General features: G+C 39.7%; 1 protein-coding gene across 3 annotated transcripts; it reads right to left on the bottom strand.

The window, feature by feature from the left end:
* Window positions 1-520: 520 nt before the first annotated feature.
* tnni2a.2 (troponin I type 2a (skeletal, fast), tandem duplicate 2) lies at window positions 521-14,615 on the bottom strand. Of its 3 annotated transcripts, none has more exons than XM_082957189.1 (8): window positions 14,508-14,590; window positions 11,838-11,966; window positions 7,641-7,673; window positions 7,136-7,178; window positions 6,819-6,947; window positions 6,557-6,646; window positions 996-1,172; window positions 521-862 (listed from the first exon to the last, which is right to left on the bottom strand). In XM_082957189.1, the coding sequence occupies exons 3-8, from the start codon at window positions 7,646-7,648 to the stop codon at window positions 767-769; spliced, it is 543 nt and encodes a 180-aa protein (XP_082813315.1). In that variant the 5' UTR covers window positions 7,649-7,673; window positions 11,838-11,966; window positions 14,508-14,590; the 3' UTR covers window positions 521-766. The 3 variants fall into 3 exon arrangements, with proteins under 3 accessions (XP_082813315.1, XP_045544074.1, XP_013980038.1); XM_045688118.2 differs by having other exon boundaries at window positions 11,838-11,894; window positions 14,508-14,573; XM_014124563.3 differs by lacking the exon at window positions 11,838-11,966 and having other exon boundaries at window positions 14,508-14,615.
* Between the last annotated feature and the right edge of the window lie 11,280 nt (window positions 14,616-25,895).

Raw genomic sequence — 25,895 nt, 5'->3', positions numbered from 1 at the left:
TTTTCAATTGCCCTAGTGGTAAAAAAAAAGAACAGAATTAGGAATTAGAATATGCAGAATAGCAGGATCTCTATGGGGAAAAGACCTCAAAAAGTAGAAACTGGTACAGAATGCAACAGAAAAAAGCTGTGCCCAATTTTTCAAGCTCTTAAAATACATACACAATCTCTAAAACAGACCTCGTGATTTTACTTAACATGTCTTGGAAAGTGATCTTTATCCAACAGTAAATGAATAACAATCCAAATACAGTTGTATAACATGATAGAAAGCATTGATTTCAAAACCTCTAGAAACTAGTTACATGTTGCTCCATTTAGACTCAATTGAGATGAGTATCAACTATAGCAGTGATTTGCATGTTTGAAAGAGATATGGGCAGCTCAGCACTCTAGTGTAGAACATTACCAAGGGTCCACCCTGGACGGTAACAGTACAGGATAGTGGTTCTGAGATATAGCATTTTAGTTCTCTTGGTGTATCAGCATGACAAAATATAAATAACACAAACTAAGAAAGATTTCCTTTAATGGCAATTTATTAGAAAAGTTGTTCACTTTTACCTCTACTACAGTAAATCAACTGTCAAACAATTACACACATCTTGTTTCTGTTTCCTTCTGTTTCTTTCCATCTTCAAAAGAAACAAAGATTTTACACAGATTACATAGTCATGATATTAGTTGTAATGAATATCAGTATGTGTTTGACAGCTAGACATTGCAGGACAGTAGCCAGCCACGTCACACAAACACATCCCAATGACCTAAGAATCTCCCTGAAACATCTTCTTCCTGCCGTCCATGCCAGCCTTGTCGTCAATGTTCTTACGCCAGTCACCAACGTCACGCAAATCCTTATCCTGTGATGATTGAAAGGGTGAGAAGACATTGAAGGGTGGAATATTAAGGCCCAAAATTCCTTCAACATTGACAATGTCTCGCGATGCGATATCTCTGTAATATATTGTGTTAGCCTAATGGACAGATACTCACCTCTTTCTTCTCGTCTTTCTTCACTTGTTTTAGGTTGGATCTCAGATCCATGGTCACCTTGTGCTTGGAGCCCAGCAGAGCCTGGAGCATAGCATCAGCAGACATACGCACTTTCTTCAGAGCTGGCTTCTTGAACTTGCCCCTCATGTCAATGATTTTTATGTTTAGGTCTATAACCTGGTGGGTGGAATTGTTATACAGGAAAATCAGTGATTTAGGAGGGCTCAATGGAGGAAACATATACAAAGTTTGGACGCACCTACTCATTCCAGGGTTTTTCTTTATTTTCACTATTTTCTACATTGTAGAATAATAGTTCAGACATCAAAACAATGAAATAACACATATGGAATCATGTAGTAACCAATATATTTTATATTTCAGATTCTTCAAAGTAGCCACCCTTTGTCTTGATGACTACTTTCTGCAGTGATACGCCATCCCATCTGGTTTGAGCTTAGTGCAACTATCATTTGTTTTTCAACAGGACAGTGACCCAACACACCTCCAGGCTGTGTAAGGGCTATTTGACCAAGAAGGAAAGTGATGAAGTTCTGCATCAGATGACCTGGCCTCCACAATCACCTGACCTCAACCCAATTAAGATGGTTTGGGATGAGTTGGCCCACAGGGTGAAGGAAAAGCAGCCAACAAGTGCTCAGCATATGTGAGAACTTCTTCAAATCTGTTGGGAAAGCATTCCAGGTGAAGCTGGTTGAGAGAATGCCAAGAGTGTGCAAAGTTGTCATCAAGGCTGGTGGTTAGAGTGTTGGACTAGTAACTGATAGGTTAAAAGATCAAATCCCAGAGCTGACAAGGTAAAAAATCTGTTGTTCTGCTCCTTAACAAGGCCATCATTGAAAATAAGAATTAGTTCTTAACTGACTTGCCTAGGCTAAGGGTGGCTACTTAGAAGAATCTAAAATATAATTAGATTTGTTTAACACTTTTTTGATTACTACATGATTCCATGTGTTATTTCATGGTTTTGATGTCTTCAATATTATTATACAATGTAGAAAATAGTCAAAATAAAGAAAAAACCCTGAATGAGTAGGCGTGTCCAAAATTTTGACTGTTACTGTATATACAGTATATACAGTAAATTCAATCAGTGTAGATGAAGGGGAGGAGACAGGACAAAGAAGGATTTTTAAGTGCCTTTGAACGGGCTATGGTAGTCGATGCCAGGCGCTCCGGTTTGAGTGTGTAAAGAACTGCATCGCTGCCGGGTATTTCATGCTTAACAGTTTCTCATGTGTATCAAGAATGGTTCAACACCCAAAGGACATCCAGCCAACTTGACACAACCGTGGGAAGCATTGGAGACAACATCAGCCAGCATCCCTGTGGAACGCTTTCGACAGCTTGTAGAGTCCATGCCCAGACGAATTGAGACTGTTCTGAGGGCAAAAGGGGGTGCAAAATTAGGAAGGTGTTCCTAATGTTTTGTAGACTCATATATATATATATATATATATATATATATATATATATATATATATATACATACATACACACACACACACAGTTGAAGTTGGAAGTTTACCTACACTTGGGTTGGAGTCATTAAAACTCGTTTTTCAACCACTCCACAAATTTCTTGCTAACAGACTATAGTTTTGGCAAGTCGGTTAGGACATCTACTTTGTGCATGACACAAGTAATTTTTCCAACAATTGTTTACAGACAAATTATTTCCCTTATAATTCCAGTGGGTCAGAAGTTTACATACACTAAGTTGACTGTGCCTTTACACAGCTTGGAAAAATCCAGAATGAAGTCATGGCTTTAAAAGCTTCTGAAAGTCTAATTGACATCATTTAAGTCAATTGGAGTTGTACCTGTGGATGTATTCCAAGGCCTACCTTCAAACTCTGTGCCTCTTTGCTTGACATCATGGGAAAATCTAAAGAAATCAGCCAAGTCTGGTTCATCCTTGGGAGCAATTTCCAAATGCCTGAAGGTACCACGTTCATCTGTACAAACAATAGTACGCAAGTATAAACACCATAGGGCCACGCAGCCGTCATACCGCTCAGGAAGGAGACGCGTTCTGTCTACTAGAAATGAAAGTACTTTGTTGCAAAAAGTGCAAATCAATCTCAGAACAACAGCAAAGGACCTTGTGAAGATGCTGGGGGAAACAGGTACAAAAGTATCTATATCCACAGTAAAACGAGTCCTATATCGACATAACCTGAAAGGCCGCTCAGCAAGGAAGAAGCCACTGCTCCGAAACTGCCATAAAAAAGCCAGAATACGGTTTGCAACTGCACATGGGGGACAAAGATTGTACTTTTTGGAGAAATGTCCTCTGGTCTGATGAAACAAAATATAACTGTTTGGCCATAATGAACATCGTTATGTTTGGAGGAAAAAGGGGGAGACTTGCAAGCTGAAGAACACCATCCCAACCGTGAAGCACGGGGGTGGCAGCATCATGTTGTGGGGGTGCTTTGCTGCAGAAGGGACTGGTGAACTTCACAAAATAGATGGCATCACGAGGAAGGAAAATTATGTAGATATATTGAAGCAACATCACAAGACATCAGTCAGGAAGTTAAGGCTTGGTCGCAAATGGGTCTTCCAAATGGACAGTGACCCCAAGCATACTTCCAAAGTTGTGGCAAAATGGCTTAAGGACAACAAAGTCAAGGTATTGGAGTGGCCATCACAAAGCCCTGATCTCATTCTATAGAAAATGTGTGGGCAGAACTGAAAAAGCATGTGTAAACTTCTGACCCACTGGGAATGTGATGAAAGAAATAAAAGCTGAAAGAAATCATTCTCTCTACTATTATTCTGACTTTTTACATTCTTAAAATGAAATGGTGATCTTAACTGACCTAAGACAGGGAATTTTTACTAGGATTAAATGTCAGGAATTGTGAAAATCTGAGTTTAAATGTATTTGGCTAAAATGTATTTAAACTTCCGACTTCAACTGTACATATATATACACAACATTAACAATGTCTACACTGTATTTCTGATCAATTTCATCTTATTTTAATGGACCATTTTTTTTAATTTTCTTTCAAAAACAAGGACATTTCTATGTGACTCCAAACTTTTGAATGGTAGTGTATATATATTATACTAATACAATTGAAAAAAAGAAAGAGAATTTGTTTAACAAGTCAGAAAACAAGATAGGGAGTAAAAATTATTGGCACCCCTGTTTTCAATACCTTTCTATACCTCACCCTGCGAGGATTACGACACAGACATTTTCTCAAATGTTTTATGAGACTGGAGAAATATATATATATATATAAAATACAGTACCAGTCAAAAAAGTTTGTACACCTACTCATTCATAGTTTTGATGTCTTCACTATTATTATAAAATGTAGAAAATAGTAAAAATAAAGAAAAACCCTGGAATGAGTAGGTGTGTCCAAACTTTTGACTGGTACTGTATATACACAAATACTTTATTGTAAATAAGAATAGAATATGTATCTCAACATTTCTAGATTAATGTGGATGCTACCATGATTACAGATAATCCTGAATGAATTGTGAAAAATGATGAGTGAGAAAGGTGGGTCAAAGATCATACTCCCAAGACATGCTAACCTCTCCCCATTATCAGTAACAATTCATCCAGTAATTTCCTTAACCATGGAAGCATCCACATTAACGTAGCAGTGTTTAGAAACATATATTCTTATTTACAATAAAAGTGACTCCAAAATGACAGAATACATTATTTAACATTAATTTCTATTTGGCACAAAATAATCTGAAACAATGAAAACTAACTGAAAATGCATCCAACAAGATTGTACGCTCCCAAACTTTATGTAGTCATTGCGTGCTAGGAATATGGGACCAAATGCTGAACTTTTGAGTACTTAATTTATAAGAATTTTTAGGGTAGTCAATAATTTTGTCCCCTAACTTTTTGAGAAAAATGATATTACTTGTTAAACAATATCGCTTTCTCTGAGCAATTGTATTCCTATAAAACAATATAATTTCCTTTTTTTTGCATAAAATATAGCTCAAAATGTTTATTATATATTTTATATAGTCATTATTGCTCATCTTTATCAAGGGTGTCAATAATTTTGAACCCCACTGTATGGTAGATAGAACAGAAAGTATTCACACCGATTGACTTTTTCCACATTTGTTGTGTTACAGCCTGAATTGTAAATTGATATAATTTAGATTTTTTGTCACTGACCCACAAACAATACCCCATCATTTCAAGGTGGAATTATGTTATTTCTAAATGTGTACAAATTAATAAAAAATGGAAAACTGAAATGTCTTACAATAAGTCAATAAGTATTCAATCCCTTTGTTATGGCAAGCCTAAGTAAGTTCAGGAGTAAAAATATGTTTAACAAGTCATATAAGTTGTATAGGCAGCACTCAGTGCGCAGTAATATAGTTTGAAATGATTTGTTTGAATGACTACATCATTTCTGTACCCCACATATACAGATAATTGTAAGGTCCCTCAGTCGAGCAGTGAATTTCAAACACAGATTCAACCACAAAGACCAGGGAGGTTTTCCAATGCCTCACAAAAAAAGGGTAGATGGGTAAAAAAAAAAAAAAAAACAGACACTGAATATCCCTTTGAGCATGGTGAAGTTTTTAATTACACTTTGGATGGTGTATCAATACACCCAGTCACTACAAAGACACAGGCGTACTTCCAAACTCAGTTGGTGGAGAGGAAGGAAAGCGCTCAGGGATTTCACCATGAGGCCAATGGTGACTTTAAAACAGTTACCAATTGTAATGGCTGTGATGAGAAAACTGAGGATGGATCAACAACATTGTAGTTACTCCACAATGCTAACCTAAATGTCAGAGTGAAAAGAAAGAAATCTGTACAGAATACAAATATTCCAAAACATGCATCCTGTTTGCAATAAGGCACTAAAGTAAAACTGCAAAATATGTGGCATATAAATGAACTTCATGCTCTTAATACAAAGTGTTACGTTTGGAGAAAATCCAACACAACGTCTCATTGAGTACCACTCTTCATATTTTCAAGCATGGAAAAGAGCTAACCGGAAAATCCTAGAGGAAAACCTAATAAAGCCAAATAAACACTGGAGTTGCTTACTAAGACAACATTGAATGTTCCTGAATGGCTTAATAAGAGTTTTGACTTAAAATGGCAAGACTTAAAAATTGTTGTCTAGCAATGATGAACAACCAACTTGATACAACTTGAAGAATTTAAAAAAATAATTATGTGCTAATACTGTACAATACAGGTTTGCAAAGCTCTCAGAGACTTACCCAAAAAGACTCACAGCTGTAATTGCTGCCAAAGGTGATTCTAACGTGTGTATACTTATGTTAATTATATAATAGTGTATTTTATTTTTATTTGTCATTTTTTTGTTGTTAGAATTTTTCTTCCACTTTGACATTAGTGTATTTTGTGTAGATCATAGACCAAAAAAATGACAATTAAATCCATTTTATTCTGTTAAAATGTTTGTTGGGGTGTGAATACTTTCTGAAGGCACTGTATAAATATTTATATTGAAACATAAATCAATTAAAAGAGGGTTGCTTACCTCATTGCAAACCATGACTGCTTTGTATTCTAAGTTGTATCTCTCCTCATCAATCACATTAATTTTGTCGTATATCTTTGTGCAAAGGTCCTAATGAAATAATACAACAAAGAAAAATGTTACCACCAGCATATAATACCTATTTTTATGCCTTAACTTCCTTGGTACAGCTGAACCTGATAGAAGCACAACTCATACAGCACACTGTATCAAGCAGGTATGATATGTTTTCATAATATCTGTGAATATCTGAATATCATACCACCAAATCATCCTTGGAGTGGGGAATCTCCAGAAGAGGGCAGTTCTCGTCCATGTATCTCTCCCTTTCTTTAACTTTCTCTAATGCTTCAGCTTCGAGCAAATCCTTAGCGACTGCCAGCATACAACTCTGGAGACACATTTATGACAACGTATATTTTGACAGTTGATAAGACGATTGACCAATATCTCCCTTTGTTTTACTACTTTATAAAAAAGTATGTATTATTAAGATTTTTATACATTATTTACATTTATTTATGTTTTTATTACATAAAAAACAAAACATTAAAGGAAGGGCTGAGTGGGATTCCTTACCTTCAGAGTATGCTTACGGCTTGAGGACACATTGCCTTTCTTGCTATTGGACAAAGGAGAGAAAGTCAGGTTTAGTAACACTCCAAACCAACTCATATTACTCATAATCCAATTCTGAATGATGTCTCTGCACATTTTTTTTTTAAAGTGTTCCACTGTCCATACTTGCATATTTTTGTTGTTGCTATAAAAAGCATCATTCAAACATGGATTTATGGCACAGGGGACAAATGTTTTTTTTATTTAGTGCAGAGACTATTCAGAATGGGATTCTGATTTAATATGAGTTGGTTTGGAGTGTTTTGGAGCGTTTTCCAACATGCTTTAGACACATTTTCATAATGCATTGTAGTCAATGGCAAGTTTTCTCTGTAAGGAAACAAGATATAAAACAACGGTTTGGGGGATCAACTACAAATCCAGATAGAGTGAAAATAAGGCCATGTAAAAATGAGTGAACGACCCCTTTGAAACAAAACATGCAAACGAATTGGCATATACTTACTCAGCCATCTTGGGTGTTTGGAGTCTTCTATTCCTAGAAATGCAAAACAATAATAATCATGAAATGTGTACTTATAACAGCAAACATTTTACCAACAATACTGGTATATCCTCCATCAAGTATACAAATACGGAAACTATACCAATATGATTACTGATACTATTATATACAGTCCCAGTCAAAAGTTTGGACACTTATTCCAGGGTTTTTATTTATTTTTACTATTTTCTACATTGTAGAATACTAGTGAAGACATCGAAACTATGAAATAACACATATGGAATCATGTAGTAACCAAAAAATGTTAAACATATCAAAATATATTTTATATACTTCAAAGTAGCCACCCTTTGCCTTGATGACAGCTTTGCACACTCTTAGCATTCTCTCAACCAGCTTCATGAGGTAGGTACCTGGAAACATTTCAATTACCAGGTGTGCCTTCTTAAAAGTTATTTTGTGGATTTTCTTAATGCGTTTGAACCAATCAGTTGTATTGTGACCATTTATTTAATTTTACCTTTATTTAACTAGGCAAGTCAGTTATTTTCAATGACAGCCTAGGAACAGTGGGTTAACTGCCTTGTTCAGGGGCAGAATGACAGATCTTTACCTTGTCAGCTCAGGGATTCGATCTTGCATCCTTTCGGTTACTAGTCCAACACTCTAACCACTAGGCTACCTGCTGTCACTACAATTTAGAGGTGGTATACAGAAGATAGCCCTATTTGGTAAAATACAAAGTCCATATTATCCATCTTTGAATGATTCTGTTTACAGCAACAACAAAAATATGCAACAGCGTCTCTTCAACCTCAGGAGGCTGAAGAAATGTAGCTTGTCACCAAAAACTCACAAACTTTTACAGATGCACAATCGAGAGCATCCTGTCGGGCTGCATCACTGCCTGGTACGGCAACTGCTCCACCCACAACCGTAAGGTTCTCCAGAGGGTAGTGAGGTCTGCACAACGCATCACCGGTGCAAACTACCTGCCCTCCAGGACACCTACACCACCCGATGTCACAGGAAGGCCAAAAAGATCATCAAGGACAGCAACCACCCGAGCCACTGCATGTTCACCCCACTGTCATCCAGATGGCGAGGTTAGTACAGGTGCATCAAAGCTGGGACCGAGAGACTGAAAAACATCTTCTATCTCAAGGCCATCAGACTGTTAAACAGCTGCCAACATACTGACTCAAATCTCTAGCCACTTAATAATTAAAAATTGGATGTAACAAATGCATCCCTAGTCACTTTAAACAATGCCACTTTATATGTTTACATACCCTACATTACTCATCTCATATGTATTTACTGTACTCTATACCATCTACTGCATCTTGCCTATGCCGTTCGGCCATCACTCATACATATATTTATATGAACATATTCTTATTCATTCCTTTACACTTGTGTGTATAAGGTAGTTGTTGTGAAATTGTTAGATTGCTTGTTAGATATTACTGCATGGTCAAAACTAGAAGCACAAGCATTTTGCTACACTCACATTAACATCTGCTAACCATGTGTATGTGACCAATAAAATTTGATTTGATTATGTCAAGAATGGATGACGCAAACTCAATTGCACTCCACACTGCTCTATCCCACCTGGACAAAATGAACATCTATGTGAGAATGCTGATCATTGACTACAGCTCAGCGTTCAACACCATAGTGCCCACAAAGCTCATCACTAAGCTAAGGACCATGAGACTAAACACCTCCCTCTCCAACTAGATCCTGGACTCCCTGATGGGCCGCCCTCAGGTGGTAAGGGTAGGCAACAACATGTCTGCCACACTGATCCTCAACACTGGGGCCTCTCAGGGGTGTGTACTTTGTTCCCTCCTGTACACCCTGTTCACCCATGACTGTGTGGCCAAACACGACTCCAACACCATCATTAAGTTTGCTGATGACACAACACTGGTACGCCTGATCACCAACAACGATGAGACAGCCTATAGGGAGGAGGTCAGAGGACTGGCAGTGTGGTGCCAGGACAACAACTTCTCCCTCAATGTGAGCAAGACGAAGGAGCTGATCGTGGACTACAGGAAAAGTCAGGCTAAACAGGCCCCCATTAACATCAACAGAGCTGTAGTGGAGCAGGTCGAGAGTTTCAAGTTCCTTGGTGACCACATCACCAACGATCTATCACGGTCCAAACACACCAAGACAGTCGTGAAGAGGGCATGACAAAACCTTTTCCCCCTCAGGAGACTGAAAATATTTGGCATGGGTCCCCAGATCCTCAATAAGTTCTACAGATGCACCATCGAGAGCATCCTGACCGGTTGCATCACCGCCTGGTATGGTAACTGCTCGGCATAAGGCGCTGCAGAGGGTAGTGCGTATGGGCCACTACATCACTGGGGTCAAGCTTCCTGCCATCCAGGACCTATATAATAGGTGGTGTCAGAGGAAAGCCCATCAAATTGTCAGAGACTCCAGTCACCCAAGTCATAGACTGTTTTCTCTGCTACAGCATGGCAAGCGGTACCGGAGCGCCAAGTCTAGGACCAAAATGCTCCTTAACAGCTTCTACCCCCAAGCCATAAGACTGCTGAACAATTAATCAAATGGTCACTGGACAATTACATTGACCCGCCCCACCCCCCCTCCAATTGTTTTGTACATTGCTGCTACTCGCTGTTATTATCTATGCATAGTCACTTCACCCCTTCCTAAATGTAAAAATTACCTCTAACCTGTACCTCCTCACACTGACCCGGTACCGGCACCCCCTGTATAAAGCCTCATTATTGTTATATTATTGTGTTACTTTTTATATTTTTTTACTTTAGTTTATTTGGTAAATATTTTATTAACTCTTCTTGGACTGCGTTGTTGGTTAAGGGCCTGTAAGTAAGCATTTCACGGTAAGGTCTACACTTGTATTCGGCGCATGTGACAAATAAAGTTTGATTTGATTTGAAATGAGCAAAGAGAAATGACAGTCCATCATTACTTTAAGACATGAAGGTCAGTCAATCCGGAACATTTCAATAACTTTAAAAGTTTCTTCAAGTGCAGTCGCAAAAAACATTAAGCGCTATGATGAAACTGGCTCTCATGAGGACCGCCACAGGAAAGGAAGACCCAGAGTTACCTCTGCTGCAGAGGATAAGTTCATTAGAGTTAATTGCACATCAGATTGCAGCCCAAATAAATGCTTCATGGAGTTCAAGTAACAGGCACATCTCAACATCAACTGTTCAGAGATGACAGTGCGAATCAGGCCTTCATGGTCGAATTGCTGGAAAGAAACCACGACTAAAGGACACCATCCAATAAGAAGACGAGACTTGCTTGGGCCAAGAAACACAAGCAATAGAGATTAGACCGGTGGAAATCTGTCCTTTGGTGTAAATTTCAGATTTGATATTTTTGGTTCCAACCGCCGTGTCTTTGTGAGACGCAGCAGAGTCGGTGAATGGACGATCTCCGCATATGTGGTTCCCACCATGTCACTTTGGTGGTGTCACTGTCAGTAATTTATTTAGAATTGAAGGCACATTTAACCAGCATGTCTACCGCAACATTCTACAGTGATACGCCATCACATCTGGTTTACACTTAGTGGGACTATCATTTATTTTTCAACAGGACAATGACCCAAAACACCCCTTCAGGCTGTGTAAGGGCTATTTGACCAAGAAGGAGAGTGATCGAGTGCTGCATCAGATGACGTGGCCTCCACAATCATCCGATCTCAACCCAATTGAGATGGTTTGGGATGAGTTGGACCACAGAGTGAAGGAGATGCAGCAAACATGTGTTCAGCATATGTGGGAACTCCTTCAAGACTGCTGGAAAAGCATTCCTCATGAAGCTGGTTGAGAGAATGCCAAGAGTGTGCAAAGCTGTCATCAAGGCAAAGGGTGGCTACGTTTCTCTTTGCTTATTTGAGCTGTTCTTCCCATAATATGAACTTGGTCTTTTACCAAATAGGGCTGTCTTCTGTATACCACCCCTACCTTGTCACAAACAACTGATTGGCTCAAACGCATTAAGAAGGAAAGACATTGCAAGGCACACCTGTTAATTGAAATGAATTCCAGGTGACTATCTCATGAAGCTGGTTGAGAGATTACCAAGAGTGTGCAAAGATGTCATCAAGGAAAAAGAGTGGCTACTTTGAAGAATCTAAAATATCAAATATATTTTAATTTGCTAAACACTTACGGTTACTTTCTGTTTCCATATGTGTTCTTTCATAGTTTTGATGTCTTCACTATTATTCTACAATGTAGAAAATAGTAAAAAGGAAGAAAAACCCTGGAATGAGTAGGTGTGTCCAAAGTTTGACTGGTACTGCAGGTTTAGATAAATTGAGAATGTTAGACAGGTCAATACAAAACAGTTTCCCTTTTTTCAAGCACATCGAATAACAGCACTCTAGATTGTTTCTAATTTGTGTTATTGAGTATGTCCCTTCTTATAATTGCCCCCACTCTCCCATACTTCCAACAGGGGCCATGCAGCCAGAATTTACAATGGACTTCTTTGCTTGGGTTTGTAATGGAGACAAGTAATTAGAATACATTCTGAATCTCTTAAGCTCAGCCGACTCAATCTTTGGTCTGGGCTCGGGGTGTCCCCGGAGATGGGAACGTTATCTTGAGTTGAGTGGAGGAGATCTAAATTGGTCCTAGATCTTGTCTTAAGTGGCTCTACTTTATGTCAGACTTGTCTCCGAGAGGTCACAGTAAGCCAACACGACAGCTGGTGGTGCCTTCTAGAACATCCCTTAGATGACCAAGACGTTAGGCCATGATAGGCCAAAAATAACTGCTTCTGCTCTATCAGGTCTGTTCAGTGCACTAACTCAACTGTCTCCACTCTTCATGATTACATACACTGAATAGATGTATTGTCAAAATAAATTTATAAGCATCTCTTTTTCTTTCGAGGGTAACTATTGTTCAGATTCAAATTCAGATTAGTTTATTGTGTAATAAACCAAAGCCATGAATGTCTCATAATGCTATTTAAAGGAGTAGAGTTCTCAAAAACTTCAGTCCAAGACAGTACATTTCAGACCTGCAGAAGAGCGGGTACTTCACAGAGCGGCACAGTACTTTTAAAACTGGAATAGTATCACTCCAGCTTTAATAAGATCAACTACACAGGCATAGAGGTATTTACAATACAGCAACTCTTGTGTGCTGACATGTCAGCTGTTCAACTTGCCGTGGTATGGGGTCATCTATTAACAAAGACGTATCCTCACTATGCCCATGAACTCAAGTACAGTAACTCAAGCGCTTTAGTCATATCGAAAATCAAAACGCAGGACGTTTTTGCGGCTCCGAAAATGGAGTGGAGCAAATGTTGTGAATTAGGTTATACACTGGGTGTACTAAACATTAGGAACACCTGCCCTTTCCATGACATAGACTGACCAGGTGAATCCAGGTGAAAGTTATGATCCCTTATTGATGTCACTTGTTAAAGCCACTTCAATCAGTGTAGCTGAAGGAGTGGAGACAGGTTAAAGAAAGATTTTTGAGACATGGATTGTGTATGTGTGCCATTCAGAGGGTGAATGGGCAAGCCAAACTATTTAAGTGCCCTTGAAAGGGGTGTGGTAGGTGACAGGTGCACCGGTTTGAGTGTGTCAGGAACTGCAACACTGCTGGGTTTTTCACACTCAACAATTTCCTGTGTATATCAAAAATGGTCCACCACCCAAAGGACATCCAGCCAACTTGATACAACTGTGGGAATCATTGGAGTCAACATGGTCCAACATCCCTGTGGAACGCTTTTGACACCTTGTAAAGTCTATCCCCCAACAAGTTGAGGCTGTTCTGAAGGCAAAAGTGGGCGCAACTCAATATTAGGAAAGTGTTCCTAATGTTTTGTACACTCAGTGTATGTTCAGATGGCGAATTAGGTGATGTATCAGAGATGTCTACGATGTTGTAACAGGCTGTTTGGTTATGTCCAATATATGTTGACAGGAAGGAAAACATTTGTAGATCACTTTCAGATTTATGTCTTGTGGTGGTGTACCCTTTCAGCATGTCAAATCATCAGTCCATATATCAATCATTTACCACCCCATGGATAATTATACAGTTGATGTCTGCTCACTAAAACATATTTAATACCCTACTGGTACCTGAGAAACGTTTCTTTATGCAAATACTACTATTGAAATGTTACACATTAAGATACATCGACAACATAAATCAAGAAATACTGTACAAAACAACTGAAATATCAAATGTATTGAAATAAACCACGTAATTAAGTAATTTATGTATGCTTTTTAAACACTGATAATTTATATTTGAGTCATTTAAACATGTATCATTTTATTGCAATTCAGCCGACTATGAAAATATGTATTAGTGAGAGACATTACATTTGTTTAAATAGGAATAAAATGTAATAGACAGAGAGCATTATCATGTGAAGCAACAATCCAAAAACCTTAATTTATGATTACAGGAAATAAATCAATATTTCCAAAACATTCTAACACTCTTGGACTATAGCCAATGTTAATAGCCAATTAAAAAATGAGTAATCACATTCAAATACAATTACAATGCACAATACAATTCTCATACATTTCACAAATTAAAATGCATTTCACATGCTAAAATCTTTATACAAACAATCTTATTTTTCTCAACCAACAGCTAAGAAATTACATTCAATCTGTAATAGGCATATCACTATAATACTACAAGTACTCATGAATAAGTTGTCGCAAAGACGTCATGCTACTATATAGTAATTAAGTTTCTCCGAAAATCAAAATCTCTAAATGATTCTTCTTTCCTCTGGATAGTGTCTAACTAGATAGAAGTACAGAACAGAGACAGACTGGATGGTTCTCACCTTGGAACTGAGGAAAGCAGCACAGGCTTGTTAAGGGATGTCCAACTGACTGACTGACTGCAGGCAACTCAAGTGTTAAGAAGGTATAAATTGCATTCTCTGATCACTCTCTATAATCCTACATTCTCTTTATGGAATCGGATTACAGACCAAACCAATGGGATGACAAGGTCATGAAATACAGTACAGTGTTTCCCTGTTCGCTCCCCTCCCAAGCGTCTCCATTATAAATAACCCGTCCTTCAAGATTGTTGTTCTTATTACATTATCTTTTATTTAGCATATGCCATCACCCATAAGAAGCAGAGAGGGGTAGAACTTTAAAGGCCACTCACATCAACAGTAATAGAGAATGCTGTAATTCACACACATGCAGTATGTTCAGAACACCAGACATGCAACTGTCTGGCATCCATGTTGTATATTGTAAAAGGATGACAAACTATTAAACTGGTCATACCTCGGAGGCGTCATGTGTCTGGGATTGATGTCCGTGCCTCCTGAGGCGCCCAAAGGACCTGATGACAGTTCTCTCACTTTCGGATCTCTTACTGAAAGAAAAGTAAGATAGACAAGGATTTCAAGGATGATTTATGGATATTTATTTTACTACAAACTCAAGTTTTCATTATGGATGAAATAATTAACCTTGGAAACATATTGAGTGCTACTTGGAAACATTAATCAGCAATACCTAAATACTAACATTTGTAATCAGTTCTCGCTCTATTTTAACAAACCTAATGCAATGGTAAATCTACGCGATCACAGTAGCACTATAGGTCTGGGTGTATGTAAAATATTTTGGCTATTTTCACAGCCATTACCATGAGTGCAATAGCTGGAGGTGGTTCAAAAAGGCTGGGTTTTGATCAATAAACAAGTTGGAAGTGTGACACGGGTTTGTCCACTCACGGCATTCCATGGCTTAATACTTCATGCATTTGTCTCAAGTTTTGTAAGTTATTGACACCAGTGTGTCTTGAACAACATTTGCATGAGCAACAATAATGGAATTCAAAATAAAAGCCCCCCCCCCCCCCCCCATTACAACTGTAATTGTGAAAAAAAATGCCACAATTGGACTAAATAATATTACACAAGGTTGGAGTGTTATTATATACATTAAACAAAATACAATTGTTAGTTGAATTCGCACTGGGGGAATTGCATTGGGGGCATACTTACAGTGGCAAGAAAAAGTATTTGAACCCCTTGGAATTACCTGGATTTCTGCATAAATTGGTCATCAAAATTGATCTGATCTTCATCTTAGTCACAACAATAGATAAACACAGTGTGCTTAAACTAATGACACACAAAGTATTGTATTTTTCTTGTCTATATTGAAAACATAATTTAAACATTCACACTGTAGGTTGGAAAAAGTATGTGAACCCCTAGGCTAATGACTTCTCCAAAATCTAATTGGAGTCAGAAGTCAGCTAACCTGGAATACAATCAATGAGACGAGATTGGAGATGTTGGTTAGAGCTGCCCTGCCCTGTAAAAACATTCACAAAATTTGAGTTTGCTATTCATAAGAAGTATTGCCTGATGTGAACCGTGCCTCAAACAAAGAGATCTCAGAAGACCTAAGATTAAGAATTGTTGATATGAATACAGCTGGAAAGTGTTGCAAAAGTATCTCTAAAAGCCTTGATGTTCATCAGTCCGCGGTAAGACAAATTGTGTATAAATGGAGAAACTTTAGCACTGTTGTTACTAGGAGTGACCGTCCTGCAAAGATTACTGCAAGAGCACAGTGCAGAATTCTCTATGAGGTTAAGAAGAATCCTAGAGTGTCAGCTATAGACTTACATAAATCTCTGGAACATGCTAACATCTCTGTTGACGAGTCTACGATGTGTAAAACACTAAACAAGAATGGTGTTCATGGGAGGACACCGTGGAAGAATCCACTGCTGTCCAAAAAAACATTGCTGCACATCTGAAGTTTGCAAAAGAGCACGTAGATGTTCCACAGCGCTTCTGGCAAAATATTCTGTGGACAGATTAAACTGAAGTTGAGTTGTTTGGAAGGAACACACAACACTATGTGTGGAGGAAAAAAGGCACAGCACACCAAAACCTCATCCCAGCTGTAAATTATGGTGGAGGGAGCATCATGGTTTGGGGCTGCTTTGCTGCCTCAGGGCCTGGACAGCTTGCTATCATCGACAGAAAAATTAAGTTTATCAAGACATTTCGCAGGAGAATGTAAGGCTATCTGTCCGCCAATTGAAGCTCAACAGATGTTGGGTGATGCAACAGGACAACGACCCAAAACAGAAGTAAATCAACAACAGAATGGCTTCAGAAGAAAATATGCCTTCCGGAGTGGCCCAGTCAGAGTCCTGACCGCAACCCGATATAAAATGCTGTGGCATGACCTAGAGAGCGGTTCACACCAGACATCCTAAGAATATTGATGAACTGAAACAGTTTTATAAAGATGAATGGTCCAAAATTCCTCCTGACCATTGTGGAGGTCTGATCCGCAACTACAGAAAATGTTTGGTTGAGTTTATTGCTGCCAAAGGAGGGTCAACAAGTTATTAAATCCAAGGGTTCACATACTTTTCCCACCCTACACTGTGAAAGTTTACACGGTGTGCTCAAGAAAGACATGAAAGCATATTATTGTTTGTGTTATTAGTTTATATAAGGGCACCGGGCGAGACGCAGATGCAGACACGGGAAGCAGATGGTTTGAGTCTCTGATATTTATTAGTATCCATGGGGAAGGCAAGAGAATGGTCGTGGACAGGCAAAAAGTTCATGACAAGGTCAGATGTACAGAGTGGCAGGCAGGCTCGAGGTCAGGGCAGGCGGAATAGTCAGGCAGGCGGGTACAGAGTCAGAGCAGGCAAGGGTCAAAACCGTGAGGACTAGAAAAAGAGACAATAGAAAAAGCAGGAGCACGGGAAAAACACGCTGGTTGACTTGACAAGACTAACTGGCACAGAGAGACAGGAAACACAGGGATAAATACACTGGGGAAAATAAGCGACACCTGTAGAGTGTGGAGACAATCTCAACGACAGGTGAAACAGATCAGGCCGTGACAGTTTAAGTAGACTGTGTTTGTCTATTGTTGTGACTTAGATGAAGATCAGATAAAATTTTATGACCAATTTATGCAGAAGCCCAGGTAATTCCAAAGGGTTCACATCATTTTCTTGACACTGTATATGCACTGTACAACCTAACCTATGGATTGTGCACCCATGAAAGGGGCATATCATCCTACTCAGTGACACCCACAGAACACAACTATGTAGAGTTTACACAAATATTAGCATCTAGCTGTTATTGCAGGACTTTGACTGTGGGAAATCACCTCACTGTTCAGCCTATTGTGCATATTGACATTAACATTGCACACCCAAGAAATGGTGTATCAGCCTACTCAGTGACACTCACAGAACACAGCCGTGAAGAGTTTACTCAAATATTGGCATCGTCGCTCTTATTGCGGTAATCTGAAACCGCTGTGAAATAAGCAACATTAAGCTCACCAGTCAAATCAAATCAATTTTATTGGTCACATACACATGGTAAGCAGATGTTAATGCGAGTGCAGCGAAATGCTTGTGCTTCTACTTCCGACCGTGCAGTAAAATCTAACAAGTAATCTAACAATTTCACAACAACCTTATACACACAAGTGTAAAGGAATGAATAAGAATATGTACATATAAATATATGGATGAGCGATGGCAGAACGGCATAGGCAAGATGCAGTAGATGGTATAGAGTAAAGTATATACATATGAGATGAGTAATGTAAGGTATGTAAACATTATATAAAGTGGCATTGTTTAAAGTGACTAGTGATACATTTATTAGATCCAATTTTTAATAATTAAAGTGGCTAGAGATTTGAGTCAGTATGTTGGCAGCAGCCACTCAATGTTAGTGATGACTGTTTACCAGTCTGATGGCCTTGAAACAGAAGCTGTTGTTCAGTCTCTCGGTCCCAGCTTTGATGCACCTGTACTGACCTCGCTTTCTGGATGATAGTGGGGTGAACAGGCAGTGGCCCCCGGTGATGCGTTGAGCAGACCTCACTACCCTCTGAAGAGCCTTACGGTTGTGGGCGGAGCAGTTGCCATGCCAGGCGGTGATACAGCCCGACAGGATGCTCTCGATTGTGCATCTGTAAAAGTTTGTGAGTTTTTGGTGACAAGCTACATTTCTTGAGGTTGAAGAGGCCTTCTTCACCACGCTGTCTGTGTGGGTGGACCATTTCAGTTTGTCCGTGATGTGTATGCCAAGGAACTTAAACCTTTTCACCTTCTCTACTACTGTCCCGTCGATGTGGATAGGGGGGTGCTCCCTCTGCTGTTTCCTGAAGTCCACGATCATCTCCTTTGTTTTGTTGACTTTGAGTGTGAGGTTATTTTCCTGACACCACACTACGAGGGCCCTCACCTCCTCCCTGTAGGCCGTCTCATCGTTGTTGGTAATCAAGCCTACCACTGTAGTGTCGTCTGAAAACTTGATGATTGAGTTGGAGGCATGCATGGCCATGCAGTCATGGTTGAACAGGGAGTACAGGAGAGGGCTGAGAATGCACCCTTGTGGGGCCCCAGTTTTGAGGATCAGCGGGGTGGAGATGTTTTTTCCTACCCTCACCACCTGGGGGCGGCCCGTCAGAAAGTCCAAGACCAAGTTGCACAGAGCGGGGTCGAGACCCAGGGTCTCGAGCTTAATGACGAGTTTGGAGGGTACTATGGTGTTAAATGCTGAGCTGTAATCGATGAACAGTATTTTTACATAAGTATTCCTCTTGTCCAGATGGGTTAGGGCAGTGTGCAGTGTGATTGCGATTGCGTCGTCTGTGGACCTATTGGGGCGGTAAGCAAATTGGAGTGGGCCTAGGGTGTCAGGTCGGGTGGAGGTGATATGATCCTTGACTAGTCTCTCAAAGCACTTCATGATGACGGAAGTGTGTGATACGGGGCAATAGTCATTTAGTTCAGTTAACTTAGCTTTCTTGGGGACAGGAACAATGGTGGCTCTCTTGAAGCATGTGGGAACAGCATGTGGGAACAGCAGACTGGGATAGGAATGTATTTAATATGTCCGTAAACACATCAGCCAGCTGGTTTTACTCACGTTGGCTGTGGTGAAGGAGAGCCCACAGGTTTTGGTAGCGGGCCATGTCAGTGGCACTGTATTGTCCTCAAAGCGAGCAAAGAAATTGTTTAGTTTGTCTGAGAGCAAGACATTGGTGTCCGTGACGGGGCTGGTTTTCTTTTTGTAATCCGTGACTGACTGTAGACCCTGCCACATACGTCGCGTGTGTGAGCCATTGAATTGCGACTCTACTTTGTCTCTACACTGACGCTTAGCTCGTTTGATTGCCTTGCGGAGGGAATAGCTACACTGTTTGTATTCAGTCATGTTTCCGGTCACCTTGCCCTGATTAAAAGCAGTGGTTCGCGCGTTCAGTTTTGCGTGAATGCTGCCATCAATCCACGGTTTCTGGTTGGGGAAGGTTTTAATATTCACCGTGGGTACACCATCACCGATGCACTTGCTAATAAATTCGCTCACCGAATCAGTGTATACATCAATGTTGTTGTCCGATGCTATCCGGAACATATCCTAGTCCACGTGATCGAAGCAATCTTGAAGCGTGGAATCAGATTGGTCGGACCAGCATTGAACACACCGGAGCACGGGCGTTTCCTGTTTTAGTTTCTGTCTATAGGCTGGGAGCAACAAAATGGAGTCATGGTCAGATTTTCCGAAAGGAGGGCGAGGGAGGGCTTTGTATGTGTTGCGGAAGTTAGAGTAGCAATGACCCAGAATTTTGCCAGCTCAGGTCGCGCATTTGATATGCTGATAACATTTAGGAAGCCTTGTTTTCAGATTAGACTTGCTAAAATCCCCAGCTACAATAAATGCAGCCTCAGGATATGTGGCTTCCAGTTTACATAGAGTCCAATGAAGTTCTTTCAGGGCCGTCGAGGTGTCTGCTTGGGGGGGATATACACGGCTGTGATTATAATCGAAGACAATTCTCTTGGTAGATAATGCGGTCGGCATTTGATAGTTTGGAATTCTAGGTCAGGTGAACAAAAGGACTTGAGTTCCTGTATGGTGTTATGATCACACCACGACTTATTAATCATAAGGCATACACCCCCGCCCTTCTTCTTACCAGAAAGATATTTGTTTCTGTCAGCGCGATGCGTGAAGGAACCGGGTGGCTGTACCAACTCTGATAACGTATCCTGAGTGAGCCATGTTTCCATGAAACAGAGAATGTTACAATCTCTGATGTCTCTCTGGAAGGCAACCCTTGCTCAAATTTCGCTTACCTTGTCAAGAGACTGGACATTGGCGAGTAGTATACTTGGGAGCGGTGAGCGATGTGCCCGTCTATGGAGCCTGACCAGAAGACCGCTCCGTCTGCCCCTTCTGCGGCGCCGTTGTTTTGGGTCGCCTACTGGGATCCGATCCATTGTCCTGGGTGGTGGTCCAAACAGAGGATCCGCTTCGGGAAAGTCGTATTCCTGGTCGTAATGTTGGTAAGTTGACGTTGCTCTTATATCCAATTGTTCCTCACGGCTGTATGTAACAAGACTTAAGATTTCCTGGGGTAACAGTGTAAGAAATAATACATTAAAAAACAAAATACTGCATAGTTTCGCCATCAAGTACATTCATATTCCAATGTACAGCCTAATCTATGGATTGTATGCCCCCAATACAATTCTGAATTCAAAAACATCCACAATGCAATAACAAGATTTGGTCAAATTAACAAAAAATCTTCTTTTGTTTAATTTATATAACAACATTCCAACCTTGTTTAGCATTATCTAGTACAATTGTGTCGTTTTCACAATTTTTATATGTTTGCATCAGATTCAATGTGGGGACTTTTATTTTGAAAGCAACCTGCAGATTACACTATTGTTGCTAAGGCTAATGTTGTTCATGATGATACACACGTGTTATTGACAGTCTTTGCGTTGTCATCAACTCCAATTCGCCTGGGGGCACGAAATATTCTCGACCTACTCCATTGTGGATTGATTGGCTAATACAGTTTATTAACTACAGTGACAAGTGATAGCAACAGAAAAAAAACAACCAGTGTTTGCTCAATATGTTTGGAGCACCGGAGGTTGGTGGCACCTTAATTGGGGAGGACAGGCTCGTGGTAATGGCTGGAGTGGAATCAGTGGATACCAGCCATTATTACGAGCCGCCCTCTCCTCAGCAGCCTTCACTGGTTTGGAGTGTTGACAGTCAACATTGTTGTAATTGGTTTCAACGAATATAGGCCTTTAAGCATCGCACTTCTCGTCACATAAAAAAATAGGCTCCCATAAATTGAATTGTATGTGTGAGGCACGTTCTCAATAAGCAAGCTATAGCCTCGGCCTACCGTTGTATGGCGTTATACACTCTAAAAAGAAAAGGTTCCTGGAGTATCCTTTAGGGGTTCTTCACATTGAAATTGTGGGGGATCCCCAACAAGTTCTTCGATGAACCCTTGAAAAGGGTTCTTCAAAGAATCCCTTTTACTGGGTCCTTGAAGAACCTTTTGAAGAACATTTTGGGATTAATCTTTTAAACTACCCACCTCCCGTTGTTATTATTATTAATCATAATAATAAGCATAACAATAACACAATATTTTAGTACTCAATGTTTATTATGATTTTAGTGGTCACATGTGTATATCTTTTGGCGTGTAGATGTTAATGTGTTGATGTTCTCTGTATCCATAGCCAGAATGATTTTGCAGTGAATGTTGATCGAACATGTTTCCTGTTATATTCATCAGAGGTGTAGGGAGGGTAAACTCTGCAAATCCCCAAAATAGTAATTATACTGCTGATTAACAAAACATGCACACGGCAGTATTCATACCTTGGTTTTCGTGGTAGATGTGAATGAAAAAAACTGTTTTGATAATGGTTTTCATACACATTCCTTGTCCATAATGTAGAGGCCTATGGGATATTCATTGAAGCGGTAAGGGAGAAGGATGCTAAATGTGATCTGCATAACATACCCGACCAATTGACATACCTTTGTATGCCTCCTCGTCTGTATACCTGCAGACAGACACAAAAGTGAGCAGTTCAGTCATCTGCACCCAATACAGCTATACATCAACATATTGTTATAGCCTACATATTCTTACCTCTTTGTTGATTGATATCCATTGAATTGTGTCCATTTTCTGCTTTAGAAAGATTTGTACAAATATGAAAAGATAGATGCTATCATCATAAATCAATATCAATTTAGATCATACAATCAACAAACCTTATCTTAAATTGAGGAGCTCTTTACATTTTTCAGTTAAGTGACTACACCTGCTGTCCTTTCAAATTCAAATCCAAATGTTTCTCTTGGGCAGTTAGGTTCCTGCAGAGGGACGGAAGCAATACTTTTACACGGGCACCATCTTTTAGAGCTTTGGACTAATAACCGAAAGGTTGCAAGATCGAATCCCCGAGCTGACAAGGTAAAAATCTGTTGTTCTGCCCCTGAACAAGGCAGTTAACCCACTGTTCCTAGGCTGTCACTGAAAATAAGAATTTGTTCTTAACTGACTTGCCTAGTAAAATAAAAATAAAAAAAATCAGGAGAATCTCCTCATTGTAATTATGTAAGTCTGGGCAGCGAGCCCCTTTGTCATTGATCGCTAGACCAGAAATAAATTTACATTTACATTTTTTTTTTTTTTTTACATTTTAGTCATTTAGCAGACGCTCTTATCCAGAGCGACTTACAGTAGTGAATGCATACATTTCATACAATTTCATACATTTTTTTCTGTGATGGCCCCCCGTGGGAAACGAACCCACAACCCTGGTGTTGCAAACACCATGCTCTACCAACTGAGCTACAGGGAAGGCTAAATCAGAAGTTTTTATTTTTTCCCTACTTTTTTATTAAGCAGACATAAGCACAGTTGACCCCATGGAGGTGCGGATGTTTACTTTCTACACAAGTTGTTTTTTTCCCCAGTTTTGTCCGACGAACAGATTGTAGTGGTAAAATAAAAAGGGATACATTTTTTTAATGAAATTCTAAGCATCACTCCAGTCAAAACAGGCTCTGCGAACGTTCCATTCCATTAATTTGCTATGGGCTCGCGCTAATGTTCCAGTTTAGCCAACCTTAAGCCGGTTTGATTTGTTCTATTGTCCAGCCTATAGATAGCCAGAGCGAATTTACGAAAGCACCCGAATGTCCATTGAGAAAGCACAGTTATACCATTTAGCTAAGCTAAGAATGATGAGATTAATCAAGTCAATAAACGTTGGGTAGTTAGATAGCCTATAGTTAACTACTAACGTTAGGTAGCTAGCTAACATACCAGTACATACTGCTGTAATGATATGCCCTGTGGTTCGTAAGGACAGCGTAGCTAACAAATTGTCAGCCAACATAACGTGTAAGGTAAGTTATTTGAAAAGTCATTACTTTATTACATTGAGTAGCAAGCTATCCCATGGTCGTTAGGGCAAATCTGGTCTGTGGTAGGAGGGGGGTTTCACACCTAGCTTGGTTATTATACTATTCTTTAGTGAAAGTTGAATAGTCTATTGTTCAGCTATTAGCCCTCCTCCCCAGCTTGCAACAAATTTCTGTTCCCATCTAATACCATTCCCTCTTCCACACGTCATCATTCTGTCCTGAGTGGCTCCCTTGTGGGCGTGCTGGCAGGATATGGCAGCATCTTCAGTTGTACGTCAAGAATTCTGCATACAGTTGCACGTTTGTATGAAGGTGTGGTTATAGCAAATTGTTATATGCTATTGAGGTACATTTGTGTTTTTGTCGAGAGCAAAACCTTTTATTTTCAATCAAAAATAATTGATCTGAAAGCAACTTTTTTTCCGACACAAAGGAAGTCAAAGCGGACACCTACGAAGATGGCATCTCAGGTAAGCAGCACTGGGCTGTATTGACGTATCCTAAAAATGACATTTGCTGCTTTAGATTGAATGGTCATATTGTTTTCTTTGCTTTCAGAGAGCGAGCTGACCAAGGGGTTGAAAAAATAGATATTGCCAGATGTTCACTGTCCGAGGAACAGGCTGTGGAAGCTTTATTGCTGGCAAAAGTGTCCATAACTAGAGGTAATTAAACTGGTCTGTGTTCTTTTTCTCCATCTCTGCCTGTCTCTACACAATAAGCAAGTAAATAGTTAGCTAGCTATGTTACTTCAGCTGCATTGCAAGGTAAGCTTACACAATTGTACATTCAATTTGCAAGAAATACTTTAGCTAGCTAGATTCTTTACATCCACTGATTCACAAGACGACAGCCTGGTTTTCTGGTCTTCTCGGGAGTCCCTTAACACATTAAACAACACGAATTACAAATTCATTCTCCTAACACTAGCTAGCTGGCTAATGTTAGCTAGACAGATAACTTGCTAAATAGCAATTTTCGTAAATTAACTTTATGACAAAAAATATGCACAAACGTTTGTCTCTACATTAACTAACATATTCCTCTCAATTGTACTTTTTTGCTTGACTCGTTATGACTTTATAACAACTTACATCTGGATCCACCGTAATGTTTTGTCAGCCATTTTTGTTGAAGAACGCCACAAGGCAAGGGTAGCTTGCGTCAAAATTCGTCATTGGAACCACTCAATATGATTGGACATATAAAAACATTGGGACCCAAATGCATAATGAGTGCTCTAACTCCCCCTTGTGGTGGTCTGGAGCAATGAAGCCGTGACGCTCGGTACCTCTAAGTCCCATAGTGCAAGCTCGCAACTTTTAAATGAGGAACCACTGTAAGGACTGATGACAACAGAGCCTAAATAAAAAGGGAAGTGATGAAGTCCAGATATGTCTAATGATGAGGCGCAGGTGTGCGTAATGAAGGTTGCCAGGTGTGTGTAATGATGGGTTGCCAGGATCGGTGTTTAGTAGACCGCCGATGTCAAGCGCCAGAGAGGGGGAGCGGCGGTAGACGTGACCGAAGATAGCCTAATATTAGTTTTTTTTATAGTTTGCCAAGTGTTTCCTGCTCAGAGATTTTGAGATCCTCTGTCCAACTTTCATCACTCAAACTCTCCTATCGAATTTATCTGTAGCTATGCAAATTCTCAAAAGGGATTTATTCATGATTATAAACTGGGTTCGAGCCCTGAATGCTGATTAGCTGAAAGCCGTGCTATATCGTTTTGCTTAATCATAGCAGTCAAATTAGTTAAATCGACATCCATTGATGGAAAATTATCTGGTGAGTTGAACAAGGGCAAATTATATTTTCTCTTGCAACATATTCAAAATGGTGTATTACTTCATGTCATAGTTTGCAATAATTATTATTTTGATGAAAACCAAATTTAGCTTCTAACATCATTAGAAGTTACAT

The sequence above is a fragment of the Salmo salar genome, chromosome 10 (assembly GCF_965601325.2).
Source record: "Salmo salar chromosome 10, fSalSal1, whole genome shotgun sequence".
Lineage (NCBI taxonomy): Eukaryota > Metazoa > Chordata > Actinopteri > Salmoniformes > Salmonidae > Salmo > Salmo salar.
The sequence above is the reverse complement of the archived record's forward strand: the minus strand, read 5'-3'. Positions and strand labels throughout refer to the sequence as shown.